Source organism: Ischnura elegans, chromosome 1 (assembly GCF_921293095.1).
Source record: "Ischnura elegans chromosome 1, ioIscEleg1.1, whole genome shotgun sequence".
Lineage (NCBI taxonomy): Eukaryota > Metazoa > Arthropoda > Insecta > Odonata > Coenagrionidae > Ischnura > Ischnura elegans.
The window spans coordinates 92,918,601-92,942,210 of NC_060246.1; the positions used below are offsets into that span (position 1 = coordinate 92,918,601).

The following is a 23,610-nucleotide window of genomic DNA, read 5'->3' on the forward strand; positions in this document are numbered from 1 at the left end:
TTGCGCTGATTTGCTGAAAAATTTCATGAAAGCAGAATAGCGTAATCCGTATTTTTCGTCGATGTCCTGTGTGTTATTTGTGATTAATCTGTCAAATTGACAGTGATGCTCAGCAAAGATCAATTACGAAAATAATTTCTTTAAGTTTTGCTCATATGCAAATATGCCGGTTCTGCGAGAAGTGGTGTCTCTGTTTCTCAAAGCAGGTAATAGTTATTAAGATATAAATCAGAGGTGTTGTTATTAGGTGTTGATAAGACAGTTAACTTCATCCGTTATTAACCCTCTCCAATTTATATATTTCGTTCAGCCATTAATATAGCCGTACAGTATTTTGCGAATTAGACTACCTTCGTTTTTAATTTGAAATCTTGCGTGGCCCTCCTTCAGGTAATCCGTCATGGAGAAGTTCCGTCTGCTCTTGCCATACGAAAGCATCATCACCGGCTCCGAGGATTGCAAGTCGTCGACTGGAGAGAAAAGTAGGCCCAGTTTATGGCCAGCCGACAAACTCATCTCATCCATTCATTTTGAATGAAGGAGAGGCAAGTGACATTTACATTAAATAAGATTAATGAGGGTTGATAATACAAGTAATATTGAAAGTGTAATATGCAAAGCTGATTTACAAGTAAAAATTGCATTTTTGCCTTATTAGTGAGGTAAATTATATGTAAAACTCATATGCAGAAGTAAAAGTTTACGACCATCCTTATTTCAGTCAATTATTGGTACAACAAGTTTGTAAGCAGAAATTTGTTACCACTTCAAGTTCTTGTTTTAATAGAAGTGGCTCCCTGAATGTATATTTTTTCTGGCTCTTGGGTTGACTAGTGGTGGATATTATAGTCTTTTTATTATCGTCAAAACGCATATGCTTTATGTTATTCTGTTTTATCTCCATACAGGTGATTCCAGGAGTTTCACAGTCTGAATTTCAAGAAAGGCGTAGAAGACTGATGCACAGTGTCACCACATCCGGCGCAAATCCCTTGCATTTCGAAGCTAGCCACATAGTCATCATCCCCTCTGCCACAAAACTAAATATGAGTGATAAAATTCCTTACCCTTTCAGGCAAAATTCAGACTTTTTATATCTCAGTGGTTGTCTCGAACCTGATACTGTTTTAGTCTTGCATTCGTCCTATTCTCATTCATCTTCCAATCTCTCAGCTACAGTGTCTTCCAGATCATCATTTTGGCTACCTCATGGTCAGTACCATTGCATACATTATGTTTCCTTTTTTTTTACAATAGTCTTTATCAATACATTAATCCACTACTGAAGAGTGTCGTAAATGACAAATTTAACCCTTGTCGAAAAATTTGTTATGGACAACTGAAAAAGAAAGACATGTGATACTGTTTTTGGAAAAAAAATTATAATAAAACATCATTATTGTTCTGCATCACCACCCGTCATTGCTAAATTAGAATATAACTGCTGACGGAACAGCCCTTCAAATACTTACATGAATTTCCTTCTACCTTAATCATTTTGCTTAATATTATATTCCTGATAAAAAAATATAAGGCATTGATAAAATTATTCATCTAAAGATGAGTGAGCCAAGTTTTATTTTTTTCAGAAGCCTTATCTTCATATGATGGCTTGCATACATCAACACTTTTTGTACGACCAAGTGATCTATCATCAGAACGTTGGGATGGACCGAGGACCTCTCATGTTGATGCACCGTCTCTTTTTGGAGTTGATGAAGCTTTACCAACCACGGAGCTGTCTAAATTTCTTCGCTCAATAATCTCCGAGTCATTATCTAGAAATTCTAGAAGCACTGGGAAATCATCTGTTTTTGTATGGTGAGTTGATATTTTATAGGCCAAATGGAAATTTTTCATGACGTGGGAAGTACTGTGGAAATTCCTTAGCATTTATTATATTAAGTTTACATTTTAAAAGCCAACTTTATATGACTAGCTATTACAGTAAAAATCGTCAACCACCCTTTTGCCCTCCTAGATGCTGGCAGGGCAAACAAGGGTTTGATCAAGAAAGATCTAAGTGCTTGGGTCACCTTTGGAAGGCCACCTCAACCAGTATATTATAGAGTAGTTTCCTTCATTAAAGGAAACGAAATGCATTGATTGCGATTCGTTACCCACCATTAGTGTATTCATAATATACAAATTATTTGGTTTTACAAATCCCAGTTTAGAGGAATGGCTATGGTCAATTTTAACTACATTTGAAAAAGGCCAGATTGGCGCCCATGCGATGCCACTCCACATGACATCACAGGGGCCTAGTTTCTATAAGAGTAGATAGGAGTTTTACTTCATCTGAGATTACCAATCCATGCATGAGGCACAGAGCTCAGGGAAACATGTCTTAATAATCACTTATTAAAACTGGCTAAAGTCGGAAGGGCTTCATCGTTTGATAAGGTATTAATAATCCTTATTTAAGCCAAGCGCTACCGGCTAGTAGGGCACTTAGCTACCTGCTAGCATCCTGCGTCGTATCAGCGCTCAATGCCTCGCCCCAAGGTCACCTCACTTGTGGCAGCACCTATTAAAACTGCCTAAGGTCGGAAAGTTTCCTTCGTTTAATAAGGTATTGATAATCCGTATTTCAGCCAAGCACTACCTGCTAGCAGCCCTCATCGCAGCGAAACACATACCCTCGCCCCAAGGTCACCTCACACGGCTACAGCGTGAACCAGAATGATGTCACCCTGGCTTTTCTCAGCATTCATACTTAGCAGTCGCGTTTTCGCATGTTTGAAATTTTTCACTTTTCATTTAATCGCGAAAAATGGATATCGTCATTAAAAAATCTAAAAGCGTGAAATGCGTACTCCAGGAGTAATAATCTTTCAATTTAGGCAATAAAAAAATGATAGGAAACCACCCTATTCATGATGCCATTTGCTGATTCCTCCTCTCTCCATTTCTTTATGTATGCCACTATCACTGCCTATTACTACCTTCTACATCTGTATGCTCTTTTGAATATTTGCAAACTTGCACTTGTTTCCTTCATTAACTTGGATTTTTCTTAACTGTCTGTTAACAAGAGCTCTCATAACAAGACCCATCTTCTTCATCAGTTCATTGCATTTAAACACTTTGGGCCCAATAATACCAAGAGCTGAATTCAACTCTTATCTTATGAGATGTGGTGATCCCTCTTGAAACACACTTATTAAATAGAGAGAGAGACCTTATTTTATCTATAAATCTTAACTTGCTGCGCTGCGTGCTCTGTATGCAGACTGTGGCCATGGTCAGGAGTATAAAATTGCTTCAATTCTAGTGTTACAAAGTTTTTACTTCAAATAAAATATTTCATTTCATTTGTCCAAGGTTTTCGTGCATGTTTGCTGTGAGACTGGAGAATCATAGTGCAGATACCATGGTTAAAATTAAAAAATAATCATGAATGAAAATAATTTCATCTAGACAGCGACCACATGTGACATTAGAACATAGCAAAAGTGTAGGACATGCCAGTTAAAGTTTGGTGAACAATGGGATAAAAAATATCTAAAATTATACAAAACTGTAATTTATATAATAAATAAGTACAATACAATATGGATATACAATTTTTACTGTTTTAATGCAATATTGACATTTTGATAGATTTAACCCTGCTAAGAATTTTCTTAATTTATATAGGTATGATTATGCTCATCCAGTGCAACCTTTGGCCCATGGAATTTTGAGGGATTTCCTTGCCACTCTACCCCGAGATACTTGTGGAGCATCTCTCGAATCTCCCCGCCCACACCTTCACCGCACTCGTCTCATTAAGTCTGCTGCCGAAAGGAAGCTGATGGCTCAATCTTGCCTCATTGGGGGTGAAGCTGTCGCAGCTACAATGAGGGCTTCTGTGCTCTCTCTACAAGAAAATGGCATTCGAAGGAGCCAGTGAGTGAGATTCAATATGGCAGTACATATAATGTTTTGATCTTGGTATGTTTAATGGATAAGTGAGATTAATTGAAGCTTGTAGACTTGATGGAGATCGTTAACATTTTCCCGAAACGAAAACTCTGCCGTCTCAAAAGGGTTAATTGAAGTTAATTTTTCCTGTAAAAAGTTTTTTCTTTGTCAGAATTATTTTTTAAAGATTTTCTGACCCAAACAACCTATGAATTAAAATATGGAATTGATTGATAATATCTGATATAAACTATTCACCTGCCATTAGTGGTACTAAATCAATTCCTGGGAGCTGGAAAGCTAAGCTTTGGGTATAGAAATTAATCAGGAATCAGAAATTCTGGATTGGTCTCTTTTTCGTAAATGCCATTTTTAATTGCAGAAGTTTTACAGAATGGTCTTATACTAACAGTGGAATACTGTACGACAGTGTATTCGTTAGTTTGTAATGTGTGCAAATGACTTCATTGCAATCATAGTTATGTTAAAGATATGCTGACATAATTGTATCAGGGAAATTTTTTAGAAATGTTTGTAATGAATGAAGGAAGTAATTTTTAAGTGCAACCGATTCAGGCATGATGTAGTAGAAGTTCGAATATGTATCATGATTTATACCAGATGATGACTCTGTGAGCTAAAACACATTGCTACGCATTGAATTATTGTGGAAAAGTGCAATTACCTTTCATTTCAATAAGAGAAGTAATTTGTTTTGAATATATTTGTCTTGGACTTTTCTTTTAGATTCTTGAAAGAGTAGTTATTGATTTAACAAAATAGCCAGTGCATGAGAAAATAGCACTTTAATAAAATCATCTTAGTAATAGAATAATTTTAGACTTATGGCACCATCAGATCATGCTTGATTTTTTTTTCAGGAACAGCGATGGTGATTGTAGAACTGTGTCATTGGGATGGGTATCAGAGCATGATATTTGGGCTCGTGTTGATTTTGAGTGCAGAACTAGGGGCGCACAGCGTTTGGCTTACCCTCCTGTTGTAGCTGGTGGCCCCCGTGCCAACACCATTCACTATGTGGCCAATGACCAGAGGGTTCCAGCTGGACAAATGGTTCTCATGGATGCTGGTAAGGAAAGGAAGATAACCTATTTTATGGCAGGTCATGGATATTTTCCATGATTAATTTACTTCATGCCTACTGGTTTAGAGAATGAGGTGAGTTTAGATAAACTGTCTTGTTAATCTCTCCCCAATTTATGGGATTTCATGCGCCTGAGGAATTAGGTTATGCTGATTAAGTTTTGTGAGGACATTTCTTCTGCATGAGTACTTTACACTAGAGTAAAGCTTTGATAATCTGTGCGAATGGAGGAGGCTGAAGTCGAAAAGGATAATTGAAAGAGACAGATAATCGATTCATGATCCTTTTCTGAGAAATGTATACATTGGTTTCTCTACTTTGCTTTCTCTTCTTTCAGCCTGTTCCATTGAAAAGCTAGTTTTTCTATGTGGGGAAGGGTAGGAAAGGGAGAATAACAGGGGGTGGGGAAGTGGGGAAATTTGGAAGGAACCTGCTAGAGCAATGATTGGCTGTAAAGTCTAATGAACGTTCATTGGAACAATGGATAATAAAAGTTCTACGGCACATATTTATTTGGGATCAAAATTGCATTAACTTTCTGGATAATATCAAGTGTTACTTGGATTATTCACTGGTGAAAATATCAACCTTTAATTTTGATGTTATAATTTTATACTACTAGCTGTAGAAAGTACTAACTGGGATTTACTCTTCCTACATTTTTAGCGAAAGTCATTTGGTATTAGCTGTTTGAGAGCACCTTTTGGATTCGGCAATATGTATCATTTTTATGTCAAGTTTATACTTCAATGCCAGTATTGTTGGGGCAACCCAGTGAATGAAATGCCTACTGTTGATTATTTCATGGATTCCTTCACTTTATTGTTTCCAGGTTGTGAGTACTATGGATATTGCAGTGACATAACTCGCACATGGCCTGTTAGTGGACGATTCACGGGGCCTCAGGCTGAGCTCTATACTGCTGTACTCTGGGTTCAACAGCGCCTTATACAAATGTGTCGCCCCTCAGAAACATTAGATCCTTCGCAGAAACTTAGAAGTGACTTCACTGAATCGGTCCACTCCCTAGATGCTCTCTTTCACACAATGTGCTTGCTTCTTGGAGAGCGATTAAAAGATTTAGGGTTTCTACCATCAAGTGCATCTCCTGATGAAATGTCTAAGGTCAGTATTTTTAAGTCATTTATTTCATATTTTATTATGTTGTGTTGTGGAAATCCAGCATAATATCTCCCTGCGCTATTATGTATGCATTATTGGCATTTGAATGTATTGCCTGGTATGTAATAACCTGTTTCGTATTCAGTTCATAGCTTTATCTCATACAGTCGAATCTTGATATTACGAAATTCAAAGGACCAAAATGTGGTGTTTTGTGGAGTCGGGATTGTACTGTATTGTCTGGATTAATCGGGAGCGTACTGTACCACTTTTCTCGAAAACTTTGTTTTCTTTCATTTATCATCAATATTGATAATAATTTTAGCAAGCTCAAATTTTACTAAATTGAAAAATTAAATTTTTATGTTCTAAGTTGGCTTTTATAAATACCTTATAATGAAGTTATCAGTATCCTTTAATTATGCATAAAGTTTTTCTTTTTCATTTTGAAAGTAAAGTACTTTGGATGTGGTGACTTATTTCTTTAGCAGTGAATATTATGTCCAACATTTCTGTATTTAGGTGGCATATCGTTATTGTCCTCATCACGTCAGCCATTACTTGGGAATGGATGTTCATGACACACCAGCGGTACCTCGCTCTCTTCCTCTTCTACCTGGAATGGTTGTCACTGTTGAGCCAGGTTAGTTCTGTGCTAAATAATTAAATGTGTATTTTCTTTGGAAATTTGCCCTGAATGTAGTTTATCACTGATGTAAAAAACATGGCATGAAGAAAACCTTAGCAATTAGGGTTATTCACAGTTTAAAAAAATCATTCTGGTTGTATGATGATACTTAAGTATTTAAAAAAATAAAGAATTCCATGTTTTTTCCTTAAAACATCACATGTCAAGTTTAAAAAAACATTGAAATCTCATATAAAATATTGCAGTTGCAGGTAAAAATCGTTTCTATAAAATTTCACAAATGAGAATGCCTCCATTGTTTCCCATTCATAAAATTTTATGCTTATTATAATAGCTGCAGAAGTTATATGAGCTCAATTTAATCGAATTTTGTTTTTAAATTTTGTCATAGGTATATATGTGCCAGAGTCAGATACAACAGCACCAGCACGGTACAGGGGAATGGGCGTTAGAATCGAAGATGACATTCTGATTGGTGGATGGGGTCTAGAGGAATGTGGAAGTGGAGGCTCAAATAACGATCCAATAATTCTAACAGATTCCTGTCCTAGAGAGTTAGCTGCAGTTGAGGAGCTCCTAGGAGCTTGAGTAACTGATGATTAAAAAGGGCACTCCTTCAGAAGCTCTGGTAAAGGTTTCTTGTGTTTGGTTTTTATAAATAATTGTATCCCAGGATCAGTTTGTGGGAAAAATCATCGTTTGCCATAATCATCAAATAACGTGCCTTGTTTTTTCATGTTGTTGTGTGTATGAATCTGGATATTGTTATTCATAACGGTAATGGATGCTATTTTTAATTTTTATAAAATTTTAGAAGAAACCAAGATAATGAATTTTTGGACAGCTATATGCCCATCTGCCATTTGCTTCTATCTATTTTCTTAATCTGTGTCGATGTTAAACCTAAACTTGACACCACGAAAAAAAAGTTGTTTTCCCTATTTATCAAATGAATTTTTTACATTATTCAGTGTTCTTGAGTTCTCCAGGTAATAAATTTTTGGGTACTTTTTAGATGTATTATAATTTCTAGTTTTTGTTCAGCTCTATTTTTCTGGAATTTTGTAAAGTATGTGATATTTTATGTAAATGAATAATCAATTTCTTTTCTGCAAAAATAATTTTTGTTTTAAATCAAATTAAATAAATTAAACTATGCCCTCACCATGCATCTGCATCCAGGTTCTACACTCATGTCCCACTTACCTAAACCGCATCCTCACCTCCCCCATCTGCTCCTGATATTCACGCCTTAGCACCATTTCTAAAAAAATGAACCCTCAACTTCCATCTGCATTTGAGTTCCACAACCATGCTCAAAATCTCCGAACTGAATTGACACTGATACACACATTGTACTTTTACTACATGTACTCCCAAGCCCCACATCTTCAAACTGCACCCTCAACCTCATCATGCATCTGCACTTGGGCTGCATCCACATCGTAGCCAGGGGGGGAGGGGGATTGGGATGTTTAGCCCCCCAATATTTTTTCCATTGTCATGATTGCCTGCCATACATCCCCTTTGGAGACAACTTGCTCAAGGGCACTTATCCTTTTGACTTTCTCTTAGGCATTGAAAGTTGTGGACTGCGATCAGGGTCTCAGATCCTAAATGTTCTCAAAATCGGGTAATTTTAACTGCTATATTAGAAGCACCCTCATTTTAGTTAGGAACGCACAAGAAAAAGTTTGTGCAAATGCGCGGCACCCCAGTAAATCAAGTTAATTCCTTTTAGACCTTATACGATCATATAAATCGAAGCATGATAAAGCACGAGCTTGACCGTATAAATACTAACAAGCTTGTTCACTATCTCGCCCTCACTTCCTTAGAAATCACTGAAGAGAGTAAAATGATAGCAATAAATTATATAGTAAATAAACAATAATGTCACAATATTAATGAGCTTAATAATAACATTAACAAATACAACATTCTTCAATTGAATAATAAATATATATTAGTAAATATAATGGAGACAGTATTGAACATTAAACCATGAAGGTTGAACCTTCACATTACATGACCAAAGTGATTTTTTTGAACTATTATTTTGGAAAAAATCTTTTATTCTGTCAAATATGGTAAAACTCCAGTGCCCTTACGATTAAAGTTTTTTTTTCTACAAATTAGGTGATTTTCGGAAACTTAAAGACCAAGCCATATTACATAGCTATGGCCATTTTGGTAAACACCAATGACAACTGTTAACTTCAGAATTAGGCAATAGAAATTTCATTTCTTTATTTAATTTCAATTTTTAAGGCTTATTTTATGAAACTTATAATGTGCATAAATTGAAAATAAAAAACAAAAATTACCAGTACAGGCACCTCACATATCACCCAAGCACCCCTTGACACAAATTTCTGGCTGCTTTGTTGACCTACAGTTTCATCATGCTTCTGCACCCAAATTCCACACCCCAGCTCCATATCCCCAAAATGCACCATCACCCCCCATCCAGTTTCAAACCCATGCCTCACATCCTCAAACTACACTAATCATCATATATTTCCCCTGCCAGATTCTTCACCCAAACCGTATATCCCCAAACTAAGCTCTCACCCTCACCATGCATCCGCTCCCAGGTTTCACACCCATGTGCCACGTCCCCAAACTGTACCCATCTCCATTGGTGCCGACTCCATGGGGCATGAGGGGGCCCGAGCCCCCTCAATAATTCGTTATGGGTGTGAGGAAAAATGTTTAAGGCTTGTTCATTTTCCCCGGAGTGTCCAGATATCGAGATAAGAGTTCTCTGTGTTCTAATTTTGATCATATGACTCTTCTAAAATGCTTCAAAAACTTAAAACTCACTACTTAAAAAATTTCCCGGGGATAGATCCCCGGTTTGGGCCCCCCCAATATTTTTTGTAAGTCGGCGTCCCTGCCCATCTCATCAGACTTCTACATCTTGATTCCAGACTCAAATTCCGCATCTCCAAACTCCACCCTCACCTACCACCTGCATCAGTGGCAGATCCAGAGAAGTACTATAGCCCCCCTCCCCCTAGGGTATTCAAAGTACACTAGATAAAATGGCAATTGTGCTCGGACTTCCACTACTGCTGGGAGGTTGCCCCCAGTTACCCCACCTGCCCCCACTTGTCTGTCCTGGATTTGTCTCTTTTCTGCATCCAGCTTCCACATTCAAGCTCTATATCCTCAAACTTCATCAACATCTTCACATTCTGACATCAGATTTTGACACCCACACCTAGCTTCCCAAAGTGCACCTTCACTAACTGTCTGCTCTCAATTTCCACGCCCACGCTTGAGTGTGGAACTTGACTGCCAAACTCTACCCAGTATGGAAATTTTTCTATTTCCTCTAACTATTCCAATGCCAAGAAAATTTATTTTTTAGTATTAAGTCCTTGGTACATTCAACAGAGATTATGTTGTTACCTCTATCAAAAGAATCAAGTCCTTTAACTAACTCCTTTTTGTGGGTCTTGCATAGGAAAGATACTATGTAATTATAGGCTGATGAATAAGTTTCAGGATTTCTTCATAAATAAATTGCCAATTTGAAAGAAGCATGAATGAAAAAGACATCAGTTACAGCATCACAAGGCATGTTTGTATTTTATGCATCTTTGTTTACAACATAGAAATTAACCTTAGGTGCTATTAAAGTTTAAACCACTTAAAATGATGGTTTAGGTATGGTAAATAATATAAATATTTCCTTACATGTGGTAACACATTGGAGCAGTTACATAATTACCAATTGAAAAAAAAAACAATCACAATGACTACCATGGAAAGTTAACAAATGCATGTAAAATGTTAAACTTGACCTCTAAAATTTGGAACAAATAACATTAGTTTAACAAACAGCAACAAATTTCATGATTAAGAGGTCGCATTGGCTATTTTCCTAACATTATGATACCTAATGTGATATTAATGATCATTATTTAAAAAAAATACATGTATATTACAGAAGATATCAAGATCTTTGGAATAGTAATTTTCAATCATGCAGAAAGTGGACATTCATTTTAGAGTTTTGAAGGACTACGATAGTTTCAGAATACAGGGTATAGAAAATGAAATAGCACCTCACCAGCATGAAATGGCATATTTTCTTCCATTTATCGTTCTTTCCTTCACTGAAAGGCTAGTTTTCCTTATGAAGGAGATATTCCCATCAATGAAAATTAAAATTTATTCAACTTATTACAACATCATTGGAACCACAAAATGTGCAAAAACATCATTTGCAGTTTTTACCTGTTTTAAATAACACATTCACCATGTGATAACGCATTACTCTTTCAGAAAATTTATATTAATCAATACTCTAACTTTGGTAGTAACACAAGGTGAAATTATCTATTTACATGCATTCATATTTACAGATAGAAAATTTATCATAAAATCTCCTAATTTAATAACTTAGTCTGTAGTTAGGAGGTCATAAATGCCAAACAGTTGCCTTTCACTGAAAATTCATGATATCCCAAATTACATCTGATATGATATCATCAATATATTTCATTGTTCATTTCTTAATTAATTACTCAACATTAGTGTACATAAATTATACTTATGACAATCACTTCCCTGGAGTTAATTAGCATTCACAAAAATTTCATCATACACGAATGCTCATTCAACATGGTTTCATTATTTTTTCATATCTGTACTTAATGCCAAAAGAGCATGAGTACCAAAATTCAACCATACCAAAACAGGCATACAAGTCAAATTAGACATGTTGAATGTCAACTCATAAAAAATTTGTACATCTAGTGGTGTACGCAAATTAAATATTTACAACTCTCCAATGTAAGACTTCTTGAGAGCAGACAAATCGGTCCATCAACTTGGAATCATCCCTCCACAGGTGTCACATGGGAAAGTTACACATTATGAATATCCTGAAACATGATAATACACAAAAGGTCTTAAAATTTGAAATTTTCTTTGCGGATATAAAGGGTGTAAATGATAGTATATGTTCAAAATTTCATGTCATGTAAATAATTTGAAGTACTTACTGCTTCTAATAACTCAGATGGCTCATCCATCAAGAAATTTAATAGCTGATGCAAGCATTAAATTAAAAGAACACATGCATAAGATCATGCTGACATGCACAAAACACTAATGATTGACAATACATCAATACACAAGCAAGAAAAACATTGCAGAAGAATTGATAAAATTAATGAAATTTTGGTGAACTAAATACAGCCCCCATACCTTTTCATCCCATCCTTCTAGCTCACCACCAAGTTGGTAATGGTGACGACGTAAGGTGGATACCTTCTCCCTTTCCTTCTGAAGCAATGACTCCAACTCAAGAACTCGTACTTGGCTTTCCATTGCTAGCGTCTTAGCTTGATGCAAAGATAATCTAGACACATCAAAATCCTCTGAAAAAAAAAACCATGGAATAGTAAACAAACAACAGGACCATCAAATTTTAAAATATGTGAAGACTATGCATAAAAGGAGAAAAAAAACTGGCACATTTCACGCCTTTTTCCCCTCCAATTGAACAATGAATGACCCTGATGATGGCATGAAATATCAAAAAATTTCCTGTTGGTTGGAAAACAAAAGATTGGTATATTTCTCCGTTTCTCTTCACATAGGGTTATCAGAGATTTAGATTTAAAATGGTAGAATACATTCATTTGCTCCAAGAAAAAATAAATGTGTGCTCCTTAACCTTTAGACTGCTGGAATAGTTTTATATGTTTTGTAAGCTGACTGCAGAGAAACATTTTTAAACGTATAACAATTGCTCGACTACCTTCTTCAGTTCCCCAACACTTTTATTGCTACCTTGGTAGAGTCCAAGTGCACTTTTCCACACTGTAGGGATTACTACTTATGCTTAACTCTCCCTGACCATCCCAAAATTACAAAACGTTTTAAAAAATTCCCGCAACCTAAGGGTTAATACATTTCTGCAGCAACTTTAAAGTAGTTTAATGCATAGTAACTATCTATCAACATCATGGCAATAAAAGTTTATGCTACCCTAGCATCAATGGCTCATTTGATAATTGAGAACCAGGGGGCAAAAATGCCATTAATAGACCCCAATCTTTTTGAGAAAAAGTAAACATAAGTATGAAATTCGAACAACTGAAGAAGAGGTTGAATTACTGACATATTAGGGAATCAGACACAACTTTTGACTAGAGGTCGGTCATGCCGTGAGGATTTTAAAATAGGGGAAAAAGAGTAGAAGAAACTGCTAAAGTATAATTAAGCTCTCATTTCAACCACATTTTAATGCACACTACAGTATGAGGCAACTAAGAAAAAGGCACTAAAGATTTCAATTGGAGGTCACATTTGAAATTAATTACCATATTTCTCCGTACATATATACCTAGTCCCCCCCCTAATTTTGAGACTTCAGTTTCAGGAAATAATTTTAAAAACACGTTTGAATATAGTCCCCCCTTTACTTTTACCATGGACATTTTTGGAAAAAAAGGGGGGACTATATTCAGACACATACGGTAGTTCCAAGAAGGTTTTCACTATTCCAAATAAAATCAAAGGAAAGAAGACTGGAACATATTGGCAATTTTCTACTATTGTGCCTAAATGAACAGCTCAGTAAAAGTTAACTATGCCTCCACCACTATCTATGAGCCATAATCACCTGTTATCTAAGGGATTGCAATAGGAGATGCTAAAAAATATAAGGTCATCATGCGAGTCCTTAAGGTCTATGGAAATAGAAATCCTTCCCATATCTGCTCATAATCTGCACTTAATCTGAATGCATTGCTTGTTATTACCTTGCTCTGCAACTAATTGTGAACAGTCCTTCGCCGTGGCAACCACAGCACCTGTTGCTCGAGCAACAGCTTTTGAAGCATCAGATAATGCATGTAGGTTGGCACTATCTCGAGAAGCTTTCACTTTACTTGCAATTACCAGCTGAGCTGTGCTGGCTGCAATTTCTTGTGAAGCCACGACTACTTGTTCAAATTTTCCTTCACCTTGAACCGCCTTATCTGCAGCATTCCTGTGAGAAAAAAATAAAACATTACAGTAATTCCCACATTACTTAATGCATGCACCCTGATCAAAGCAGTAACTTAGTTTTGTACAGCTAGTAGTACGCTTAACCAAATGAATTTCAACAATGAGATGAGATCATTTAGGAAAACTGCAAATAATTCAGTAACTACCCATCACTCCTATGCAATCGCTCACCAAAAGTATAAGGTTGAAAATTATAGAATGTTAAATTGATGATGCATATTTTGTATGTATCAAATTTTAAATGATATGATGGAATACATAACATTGCATCTCAATATTATAATACTATGACATCAAAGTAAACATCTGACGAAAGCCAGGAATCCATAGTGACTGCTTCCACAAAAAGAATTAACAAAAAATGTCTTACACAAAAAATTTTGCTCCTATTGCTACAGCTTTGGCAGCAGATATCAATCCTTCAGTCCACTGATGATTCCTCTTGTAAAACTCTTTTGCTGATGCCGTCCCCTGTAGAAAACAATTAATTCCAATGCATGACACTTAATCAAAATAAAGCAACAGAAATAATTCTGCACAGTCCATTCCAGATATGTACTAAGGATTTCAATCAAAATATGTATGCAATGCAACCCATATTTGAAGAAATAATCAGATGAGTCATAATGATCAGGTTCTTATAAAATAAAAAAATGTCCTTGAAGGAGAGAAAATATTACAGTAATTAATGGGTTCAACGGGCCATATGTAATATGTACTTGCATTGCAAAGCTACACACAATCATTAAGCTTGTGGAAGGTTACTCGGGATTTCCACTGGGTCAGGTTTTCCAACTCTATCTTGGCCTAGATGGAGTTGGAGAACCTGACCCAGTGGAAATCCCGAGTAACCTTCCACAATTCTACACACCAGGAAAGCCTGCGATCATTCTTCACTATCATTAAGAGTCGAATTAGCAATTCTCAGGCTTACCTTCCCTTGGGCAACAATTTCTGTTTGCAATAACCGTGACTTTTGCACAAGGACATGAATGGCCTTCATCAAAGCAGTGCATGAGTCCAAAATCTTGCCATTCACTTCCAGCTTAATTCCAGAATCAGCTTCACGAGATTTCCTCAACATCTCCTAGAATGTAAATAAAGAGGAGCCAATGTAAAAGATGGGCTAAAATATGGAGATGATATGTTTAACATAATATGAGCATTCAGAGATCAGTTAGTTGTTTTAAGATATTGTAGAAAAATTGAAGGTACTCAGGAAAATAATCTCAAAATAGCCTAACAATCATTTGGAATTTTGCATTCAATTTTAAAATAGCTACTAGCATATGCACTAGCATTCCCAAAAGTTGTGTGTGCACCAATGCTCCACAAACCACTGGACTGAATGGGGCAAAATTCTGGAAAAACCCTTGAGAGTTGACCCACAATTCATAAGAACTGTGGGCCTCACTGGAGGAGCTTTTACACTCTGAGAACCAACAAGTGTGGTATGTTATGGGCTAAAATATCTGTCATCAAAAAGCATAGAAGTACCCAAGTAGAAGGAATGTGGAACTGGAGAACTTAGCATCCACCTTTGCACCGATAAGAGTTTTATCTTCCTGGCTCTCAGACCCTGCAACAGCTATTTCTCTCTCACAAGGCTCTGACTTAAGTTTACCTTTACTCAGATATGATGCCACAGACTAGGTGTCAGATATCTCTAATAGGGTGGAAATCATTAAGAAATGTCAAGGAATAGTGCAATTCGTAATCGAGTCCTGGTGAATGCAGTTCCATTTCACATTTTTGCAATTCTTGGAGGGGTGTGCGAGCTTAGATGATTTTGCACTCCGGATTGATATATACTTTCAGTTTTTTATCATCCTGAACTTTCTTGAAAAATAAGTGAACACTCATCAGTTGTATCCTCCTAACATAACACCATTCAAATTGGTGTCATAATTGTAATTTCCAGACATTTTTAACTAACTAATACAAAAGATAATTCCAACGACATCACCACATTAAGTACAGAGAGTAAAATCATCAGTGCTTATGCATCCATCAAAGAATTATTGAAATTGTAACCATAAACTGAAACTTAGAGAGGTATGGAGAGCTGTCGTGCAGAATGGGAGCCAAAAAGATACAACTTTGATCTGTGCAAGTGTGGATGCAAGGTTCCCCAGCTCCATTTTCCATTTCCTTGGACACTACTATGCTTTTTGACTACAGGTATTCTAGCCCCATTGCAAATTTTCAGGGACAAAAAGCTCTACGAGCAAGAGTCATAGTAGAGTGTGCCAGCCCTCAAGAGTTTTCCAAGAATTTCTCCTTATTCATTCAACCAGTCTTCATTGGTGTACACCGATTTTTGGAAATGATAGTACATGCATTAGCTATTCCCAAATTTCAAAATATTGGACAAAAAATAATATGTACTGATGATAGTACTATGCACATTTATTTATAATTTATACATATAATTAAAGATATTATTTAATTTTATGGAAATTGTAATTAAAATTGCTCTTACTTCAATTCTGGCAGCTGCTTCATCAATGGCCCTGTCAATATCCGCCAACTCTTTCTCCACCTGATCTTCGTGTATTTCTACACTATTATTTGCACCAATCAGATGTGCTAATTCAACAGCCTCTTTTATGCGCAATCTAACTGCTTCGGCCTCTTTTTCAATAGCATCCATATCAACATCTTCATTCCTACTGCTATTCCTACATCCTTCCTTCATAGTTTCTAAGAGGGTGAGACACTGGTTCGCAGCAGTCTTAGATGCTCCAGCAACGCCTGCGGACCGAATGAATATGCTTTATCACATGCTAAAAAGAAGGGGTAAGAAGGGGGAAGGTATTGTCGGATTACATTATCTAACAAATGAGGCTTCATATCATAGCTTGGGCAAAGCCTTCTGGAAGATTGAAAAAACAGCACTTGAGGAGTGCTCATTTTACGTTCTACATACATACAAGCCAGAATATTAATGACACTAGGCTCAAATGTAAAGTAAATGATTATTTTATATTGAGGTTCAAACCTGAATGCAAATAGTTTTGTACAGGCAATACCTTCACATGAAATCTACTACTAACAAGGAGACATCGCCAAAGTGATGTTCGGGATCTGGATGTGAATGTTATTTTCTAAAACTATATAGGTAAGATAGAAAAAGTGTGACAGCTTTCTTCCACATAGGCCCGGGTTCGAGAGATATTCGCATGTAAAGATTTCACGCAGCATGACATCCCTTGAGTTAGCGCTCCCTCTCACCAATGGCCGTGGCGGTGCTGTCTAGGGCGTTATTCCCTAAACCTGTATTTGGTATCCCGGGTTCGAGTCTCAGTGTGGGCAATATTTTTTTTCTCTTCTAATTTTTGAAATCACTGTTCCATTTTATCCCCATTCTTTTTATTTAGTTACTTCGCGATTTAAAAAAATTTAATATCAATTTATGGATTTTAAACGAAACTCCGAATTGTGCCTTACCACGCGAATTAAATAAATTTAATTCCAGACATGCAGATTTATGGACCTATAAACCACATAAGGAACCAAATGGAGCTCTTATTACTCGCCTGTACTGGCATGGTGACATAGGTACTTCAAAGTTAAGACAACCTCTAAGCAGGTTGTGATGCAACACGTTCAACCATCAGTTTTTTAATTTTTTTCAAACATTAGGAAAATAATTTCCATATAAATAAGCACCGAAAAAATGCTCCATCAGTTCTCTCAGTAACTTCAAAGTACTTATGTCAAGAAAATTTCAGTACTCCCAGGTTTTATCGTATTTATTTTAATTTTCATTACTCCACAAGCAAGTTATTTGGATTTTTGATTTCTTCACCTAAAAGGTGTCCTGAATAAATCTAAACAAGTTTAGAGTTGCAAATTATTACTTTGGATAAAAATCTAATTTCAGTTTGCTATTATGAAGGTATTTTCCTTTCTTCAAAATTAAAGTGAATGATATTATTTTGCAACAAACAATTTCTATTCATGAACCCTAGAGGGATTCTGCCTGTTGAACTACCCCAATCATAACGATCATTTTTCAGTAGAACAGTACATACGTGGTTTCCCATCTCATCACCCATTGAAATCAATTCATATCCAAACCTCATAATTTTTGGTACGCAGCAACAGGTATAAAAGAGCATAAGAATGTACTCTTCATTCCCTTCACATTATTAGATTAAAAATAAAATTTTCACTATCCCATTACAAAATCGGAACATAAAATATTTTATGAGGAACCATGACTGAAAAGAGCATAAGTTAAGCAACAGAAATGAATTATTTGAAGGTTTATTACAAAAAATTTTTCTCGTGACAATTCCACACAAATCCCATTGCTAATTACCCAAATAAACACAATATCTAACTTAAAATAAGAAATTGATTTACAATACCTGCATGGATTCCAAAAATGTAAATGCAATAAACTATACTAATCATAATGAAAAATGTATCTCACTCACGTTCGCCCTGTTCAATGTTGGCTGATGAATTTGATGTAGCCTGTCCTCTGATAATAAAGTCTGCCATTAGATTGGAAAATTGTGTAGTGCATCTTAGGAATTCCCTCACAGATTTAGAAGAAGGTGTAGATTTGTCTTTGTAACATGCACTATAAGAATCAGTGGTGCACTCAAGGGATCGTGTGACAGGACTTTCAAGGCGTCCAAAATAGTCTGCAAAGGTGATGGAAAGAACATGTTATAAAGTTATCAACATTATGAAATTGTGCATTGAAAAAATAATATGTAACTGACAACCAATACCAGAAAGAATACAAAAATTTTCTGTTTTCTTAAATATACATTGAAACACAGTTTTTATTTTTTAATACAGGACAGTTCAATGAAGCACTCTTCAGCTGGAGAACAAAATTAATAATTCCACTCATATTTGATGACCAAAATACTATATCACTTATTTGACGTAAATTATTTACATATACATCCACAAAATCCTAAAAAAAAAGACTTTTTTTTCACAACAATTCTAGCGGCATTACAAAAGCCATGAAAATACTGAGTAAATTTTAAAATTTCCATCTGAGTTATAGTATGTACAAGAAGAAACAAAGAAAAAAATTTTCAGTGCAAATATACCTGGTGTACAGGTAACAGCAGAAAATGCAGGATTATCCATTTCATGGAGTGCTCTCCGAAGTATGGATTCAGCTTCAGTAATACAAGATTCTGCAATGAAGATATTTTTTCACGTCAATCATAATAAGAAAGTGAAATGAAATTTAACAGAAATAAAAGTTACACAATAAATCATTTTTCATGGCCTCCTGGTTAGAGCAATTTTTTTCTCAAATTATGCATAGAACTTATGATATAACAAAAACTATTGATGAAGTCCCATATGTACACAGAATATATTCAACATGAAAATCAATCTCCTATAAAAACAAATTTTTGAAGGGATTTCATTTGTGTCATACATATTTGATATCTTATCAAGATATCAAATATGTATGACTCAAACCTATAATGACCAAATTACATGAGGAAAACTTCTAGCTATACATAGTGACACACCAAGGGAAGTCCATAAAAACCCCCTGCTTCTACCATTAAGACCCCAGGTTAAGAGTTATTCCTGATTTTACAATATGAATATCATAAATTATATATATTATATAAAAATATAAATAACAGGTTGACCGAATTTATTCAGTATCATGGTACAATACTTCCCCAATCATTTTTGTGCACCACTTCAGTATGAGAAGACATGTTACTTGCAATTTTATGGCAAAAATGACAGCTAAAATTTTATTTCCTAACCTATAAACTCCCTGATCCTGGTTATCATTTCATTTTCAGAGAGCTCTTGCATTCGCTTCAGCTCCTTCTGCTCTTGTTCTAATCTCACATCTAGGGCCTCTTTTTGAGCAAGGAGATCAACCAATTCTCCTTCCACTGTTGCTTTCTCTTCCAAAACCCAATCGAGTTTATTGGAAATAGCCTGAAAATAAGAAATAATTATTTTACATTACATATAAATCAGGATAATAAATAAAAATGGGAAATATATTTAATGCAAAAAATTAAAAGAAATGCCAAGAACTACATTGATTGGAACAGGACTGCAATATGTAGATATGTACGGTGTTATGTAAAACCCTGAATACCAAGTATCTTCATTTAAGTTCATGAACCTAAATAATTAGAGAGGGTAGAGCTCACCCACACTGATTCATTAGCATGTGAATATCACAAATTCAAGGTATGAAAGACAGTTTCATTCTCGGAGCCACCGTAAAGTAATATGTACCAATTTGGCATTACTTCACAATAAACAGAAAACAATACTGTGAGGCATATTCACAAGGGTGTCCAAAAGGCTTGTCTTGGATTTGAAAATGAAATATTTGGATGTGTTTGATTTCAGTGCTCTAACCAATAGGCTACCAAAGGACTACAGTGATTGGGCAGTGACTATGCCAGAAATTAAGAAAATAAAAAAATAGTGTAAATTACTTCTTTCTCTTTTTCAACAGATTCCTTGGCAGCAACCAATTCCTTCAAATCATCTGCTTGACTAGCTGATTGCTGAAGAGACTGCTGGATATTAAGTCTATCATTCTCTATCTCCTTAAGCTTTGCATCTGCTGATATCCTGAGCCTTTCTGCTTCCTCACATGATGCCTTGGTAACGGTCAATTGTTTGTCCACTTCTGCTTTCTGCAATTAAATTTTGGACTTAGAATTCTAATCAAGATACATAAATATATCAAAATAACATAGGAATCATGCATTAAAAATTTATCTGGGAAAAATGGGATTAAATAAGCTCATGTAATAAACTCACTTGTCTAAGCAGCTGTATGTGTTCTTCTCGGAGTTTAGTATAAACATCCTTCAGTTTCTGGAACTTTTCTTCTAAGCCCTTCGCTTTTTCTGAAAAGAAAAAAATCACATAAGAAGACGTTCAAAAATAAGGAATCCAGAAATAAATATCTCACTTCCCATTCTACAAAAAACTCACTTTCAGTTTCCTGAAACTTTTCCACAGCCTCCGTTTGGAGTAATAAATCTTCCTTAACTTGTCTTTCTTGAAGAAGTTCATTATCCTGCACAAGAGTAAATAAATTAATGACAATTAAACATGGTGATAATTTTCCCTCACTATAATAAAATTCCTTAATTCACCATAAGCTAAATGGTAAATTGTAAAAAATAAAAAATGTAATAAGTCTGGAAAAGTACAATCCACAACAACAAGATGTGATATTACTAACAATAATACTTCCACCGTAGCACCATATTAAAACCAAAACTGTTGAGAGGAAATGAGTAATCATTAATACTAAATTTAAACTTTCGGAATAGAAGATAATGCTAATTTTATGTACAATGCCATGCAACTTGCATTGAATTTGCAACCACGAAACAACTTTTGGAAATAGGAATTTCAAATGCAAGCTTTAATTAATCAATAAATACAATGCAAGACTTGGAATATATGTTCCCAATTAATGTTAATAAGGATATTTACTAAAGATATTTATCCATTAAAAATATTGTTAAATTCTTTATAAAGAAGTCTGACTTGCTTTCAATGGATATGAACATATTTAAGACATGTGTTATTCATATACTATGCTGTTTTTAATAGCAGGAGCTAAAAGTTATCCTGTATAACTAAAATTTTTATTTGATCCATTAGCCTCCACAATGGTCTACGAAGAAAACCAAAAACAAATATATATGTACTATCATAATGTGCCATAAAAGAGACATGACTCATTTTCCCCACCTTTGCTGAGATGGCATCTTCAAGTTGTACAATACGAAGTTTGAGTTCTTCCACTTTCCTTTTGTACTCAGCGATGATCATTTGATTTTCTACTCGAAGTCTCGCTATTTCTGCCTGTAGTTGTTCTATTAAACTGTCTCTGCAAAGAGAAAAATTAAAATTTTATATCTTACTTAGAAATTACTAAAAGTCAAGACCCACGACAGAAGGATACAAGTTTTGTAGATTTGTACACTCAAAATGCTGTTAACAAAATAGTGTTTAAAAATTGACAGAGCTGGATATTTTTTGACCAAGCTTTTATTATCTGAGGCCCAATTAATTTTTTAGAACTAAAGGATGTAATAAATTAAAAGATTCAGTCAAACTTGCATAGGAAACAAATACTCAATTGAAATATGCAATCAAAAATTACAGTAAACATGAACTTAATCCTGATTTTACTGGAATACATTTTTTCACCAAAATCTGATATAAAAGAGGCACACAGTAATCAATTTCTAACTGCTGTCAATGACAGAACTTTAAAACTTGATGCCCCTACAGCAATTATGAACGTATTTATAGAAACAGGAAAAGGTTATGTTATTACCTCTGCGCAATAATATCAGGTGATATGGAACCATTGCGAGCACCACCCAAGTCCACAAGTTCACCTGTAGTTGAACTTGAATCTGATGTTGCATCTAAGTTAACTAAAGCCTCAGCTCCACCTCCACTATCCATCACATCAGTTGACATTGATGATTCAGGAGGCTGCCGAGGTAGAATTACCACAGGAGTAACATAGGTGCCAAGATCGGACTGAACCAGGAAATTTGGAGGAGACTGTCAGAAAAAAAAAAGTTTTCTATAAAACTGATTTCAATCCATAAAATATATTTTAAATTTAAACAAAGAATTTTAAAAATATGGGAAAAGCATGGAGAGATGACGAACTGAGACAAATGAGACCTTATCCCTATCTGCTGTATATGCACATTCATTTGCACATTAAAACTTAAAGAAATACATACCTCTGGAAGAAAAGGTATATGTATTAGATTTTTGAAGTACTGTAGATTACTGGCACTGATGTAGAATTGTCTCAGGTCCCTAAATTGTTTGAGAAATCTCTCTCGATGTCCTTTCAATGTGTCTGAAGGAAGACCTATAAAGTGAGACGAGTAGAAATCGCATTAAGTACTATTGTAACACCTTCAGAAACTTATAAGTGTACATTAATCTCATACACATACGCATGTTATTTTGTAAACTTTCAAAAATTCTAAAAAAATGTAAAATCCAAACATAAAATATGTACAAGAGATAATAAGCAGCAATCATTAGTAAAAATGAAAAGGAAATTTGGATTTTAACCCATTCGCATCCATCCCCCAGGATTTAAATTTACCCCAAACACCGCTGACTTTTAAAGAACTTGAAAACATTTGTAGTGTTTGTTTAAATAGAGTATTTATTGACTGATTTTGACCAAATTTTGATATGCTGTTAAGAGTTAGCTGCTCTTACATCTGGTTGAAGTATAAAAATTTCTAAGGCGATTCACAATGGAAAAAATTTTCTGAATAGTCACTAGATGGCAGCTACTATCAGGTACACTATCTAGCCTAAAACTTACAAAAAAACTCATAAGATAGCAGCAGGATCAACTGATAGATTCTGCGCACTGGTACTTTTGTAGTGTTTGTGGCCAGCTTCAGGCCACATACCAGTACACTTGTGGATGCGAATGGGTTAACAAATTTTTTTATTATTAAAATTAGACATTGCAATATTTTCACTGAGTTTTATTATGACTACCCATTTCGTTGTAACAAACAACATTATCAAGTGTCCACAACATTATCAACACTTGATAATGCTGTTTGTAACGATGGAATGAGTAGTGTCATCATAAAACTCAGTGGAAATATTGCAATGCCTAATTTTACTAATATTAAGAACTTCCACCATATCGTGCCTCACATCATACGAGATAACACGTTTTTGGTTAAATATGGATGTCAAATGAATACTAAATCAAAGTCAGAATGCACAGAATAAC

General features: G+C 35.2%; 2 protein-coding genes across 7 annotated transcripts in view; one reads left to right on the plus strand and one right to left on the minus strand.

Annotated features, from left to right (window-relative positions):
• Window positions 1-60: 60 nt before the first annotated feature.
• Window positions 61-7,906, plus strand: LOC124166373 (xaa-Pro aminopeptidase 3-like). 2 transcript variants are annotated; one of them, XM_046543882.1, is made up of 9 exons: window positions 61-206; window positions 391-545; window positions 909-1,212; window positions 1,593-1,821; window positions 3,643-3,894; window positions 4,791-4,999; window positions 5,847-6,139; window positions 6,659-6,779; window positions 7,177-7,906. In XM_046543882.1, the coding sequence occupies exons 1-9, from the start codon at window positions 164-166 to the stop codon at window positions 7,371-7,373; spliced, it is 1,803 nt and encodes a 600-aa protein (XP_046399838.1). In that variant the 5' UTR covers window positions 61-163; the 3' UTR covers window positions 7,374-7,906. The 2 variants fall into 2 exon arrangements, with proteins under 2 accessions (XP_046399838.1, XP_046399829.1); XM_046543873.1 differs by having other exon boundaries at window positions 62-206; window positions 1,590-1,821.
• Window positions 7,907-10,355: 2,449 nt separating this feature from the next.
• LOC124166383 (huntingtin-interacting protein 1) overlaps window positions 10,356-23,610 on the minus strand; it is a 123,138-nt gene continuing 109,883 nt past the window's right edge. For 4 of the 5 annotated variants that reach the window (XM_046543894.1, XM_046543912.1, XM_046543921.1 and 1 more), the window contains 16 exons: window positions 22,580-22,713; window positions 22,156-22,391; window positions 21,564-21,702; window positions 20,793-20,877; window positions 20,616-20,704; window positions 20,285-20,488; window positions 19,589-19,769; window positions 18,902-18,991; window positions 18,266-18,478; window positions 16,303-16,574; window positions 14,755-14,907; window positions 14,191-14,291; window positions 13,571-13,800; window positions 12,009-12,181; window positions 11,804-11,848; window positions 10,356-11,683 (listed from right to left, as the gene is read on the minus strand). In XM_046543894.1, the coding sequence (XP_046399850.1) occupies window positions 11,666-11,683; window positions 11,804-11,848; window positions 12,009-12,181; window positions 13,571-13,800; window positions 14,191-14,291; window positions 14,755-14,907; window positions 16,303-16,574; window positions 18,266-18,478; window positions 18,902-18,991; window positions 19,589-19,769; window positions 20,285-20,488; window positions 20,616-20,704; window positions 20,793-20,877; window positions 21,564-21,702; window positions 22,156-22,391; window positions 22,580-22,713 (2,363 nt within the window). In that variant the 3' untranslated portion in view covers window positions 10,356-11,665. The remainder of the gene's footprint in view (window positions 11,684-11,803; window positions 11,849-12,008; window positions 12,182-13,570; window positions 13,801-14,190; window positions 14,292-14,754; window positions 14,908-16,302; window positions 16,575-18,265; window positions 18,479-18,901; window positions 18,992-19,588; window positions 19,770-20,284; window positions 20,489-20,615; window positions 20,705-20,792; window positions 20,878-21,563; window positions 21,703-22,155; window positions 22,392-22,579; window positions 22,714-23,610) is intronic. The other variant, XM_046543904.1, reaches the window with a different exon arrangement.

What these genes read in the sequence shown, in the direction of transcription:
- LOC124166373 (XM_046543873.1), top strand. Translation starts at nt 164, where the DNA reads ATGCCGGTTCTGCGAGAAGTGGTGTCTCTGTTTCTCAAAGCAG. An exon ending in TCATTTTGAATGAAGGAGAG is followed by an intron (nt 546 to 908) that starts GCAAGTGACATT and finishes ATCTCCATACAG; the next exon opens with GTGATTCCAGGAGTTTCACA. An exon ending in AATGGCATTCGAAGGAGCCA is followed by an intron (nt 3,895 to 4,790) that starts GTGAGTGAGATT and finishes TTTTTTTTTCAG; the next exon opens with GAACAGCGATGGTGATTGTA.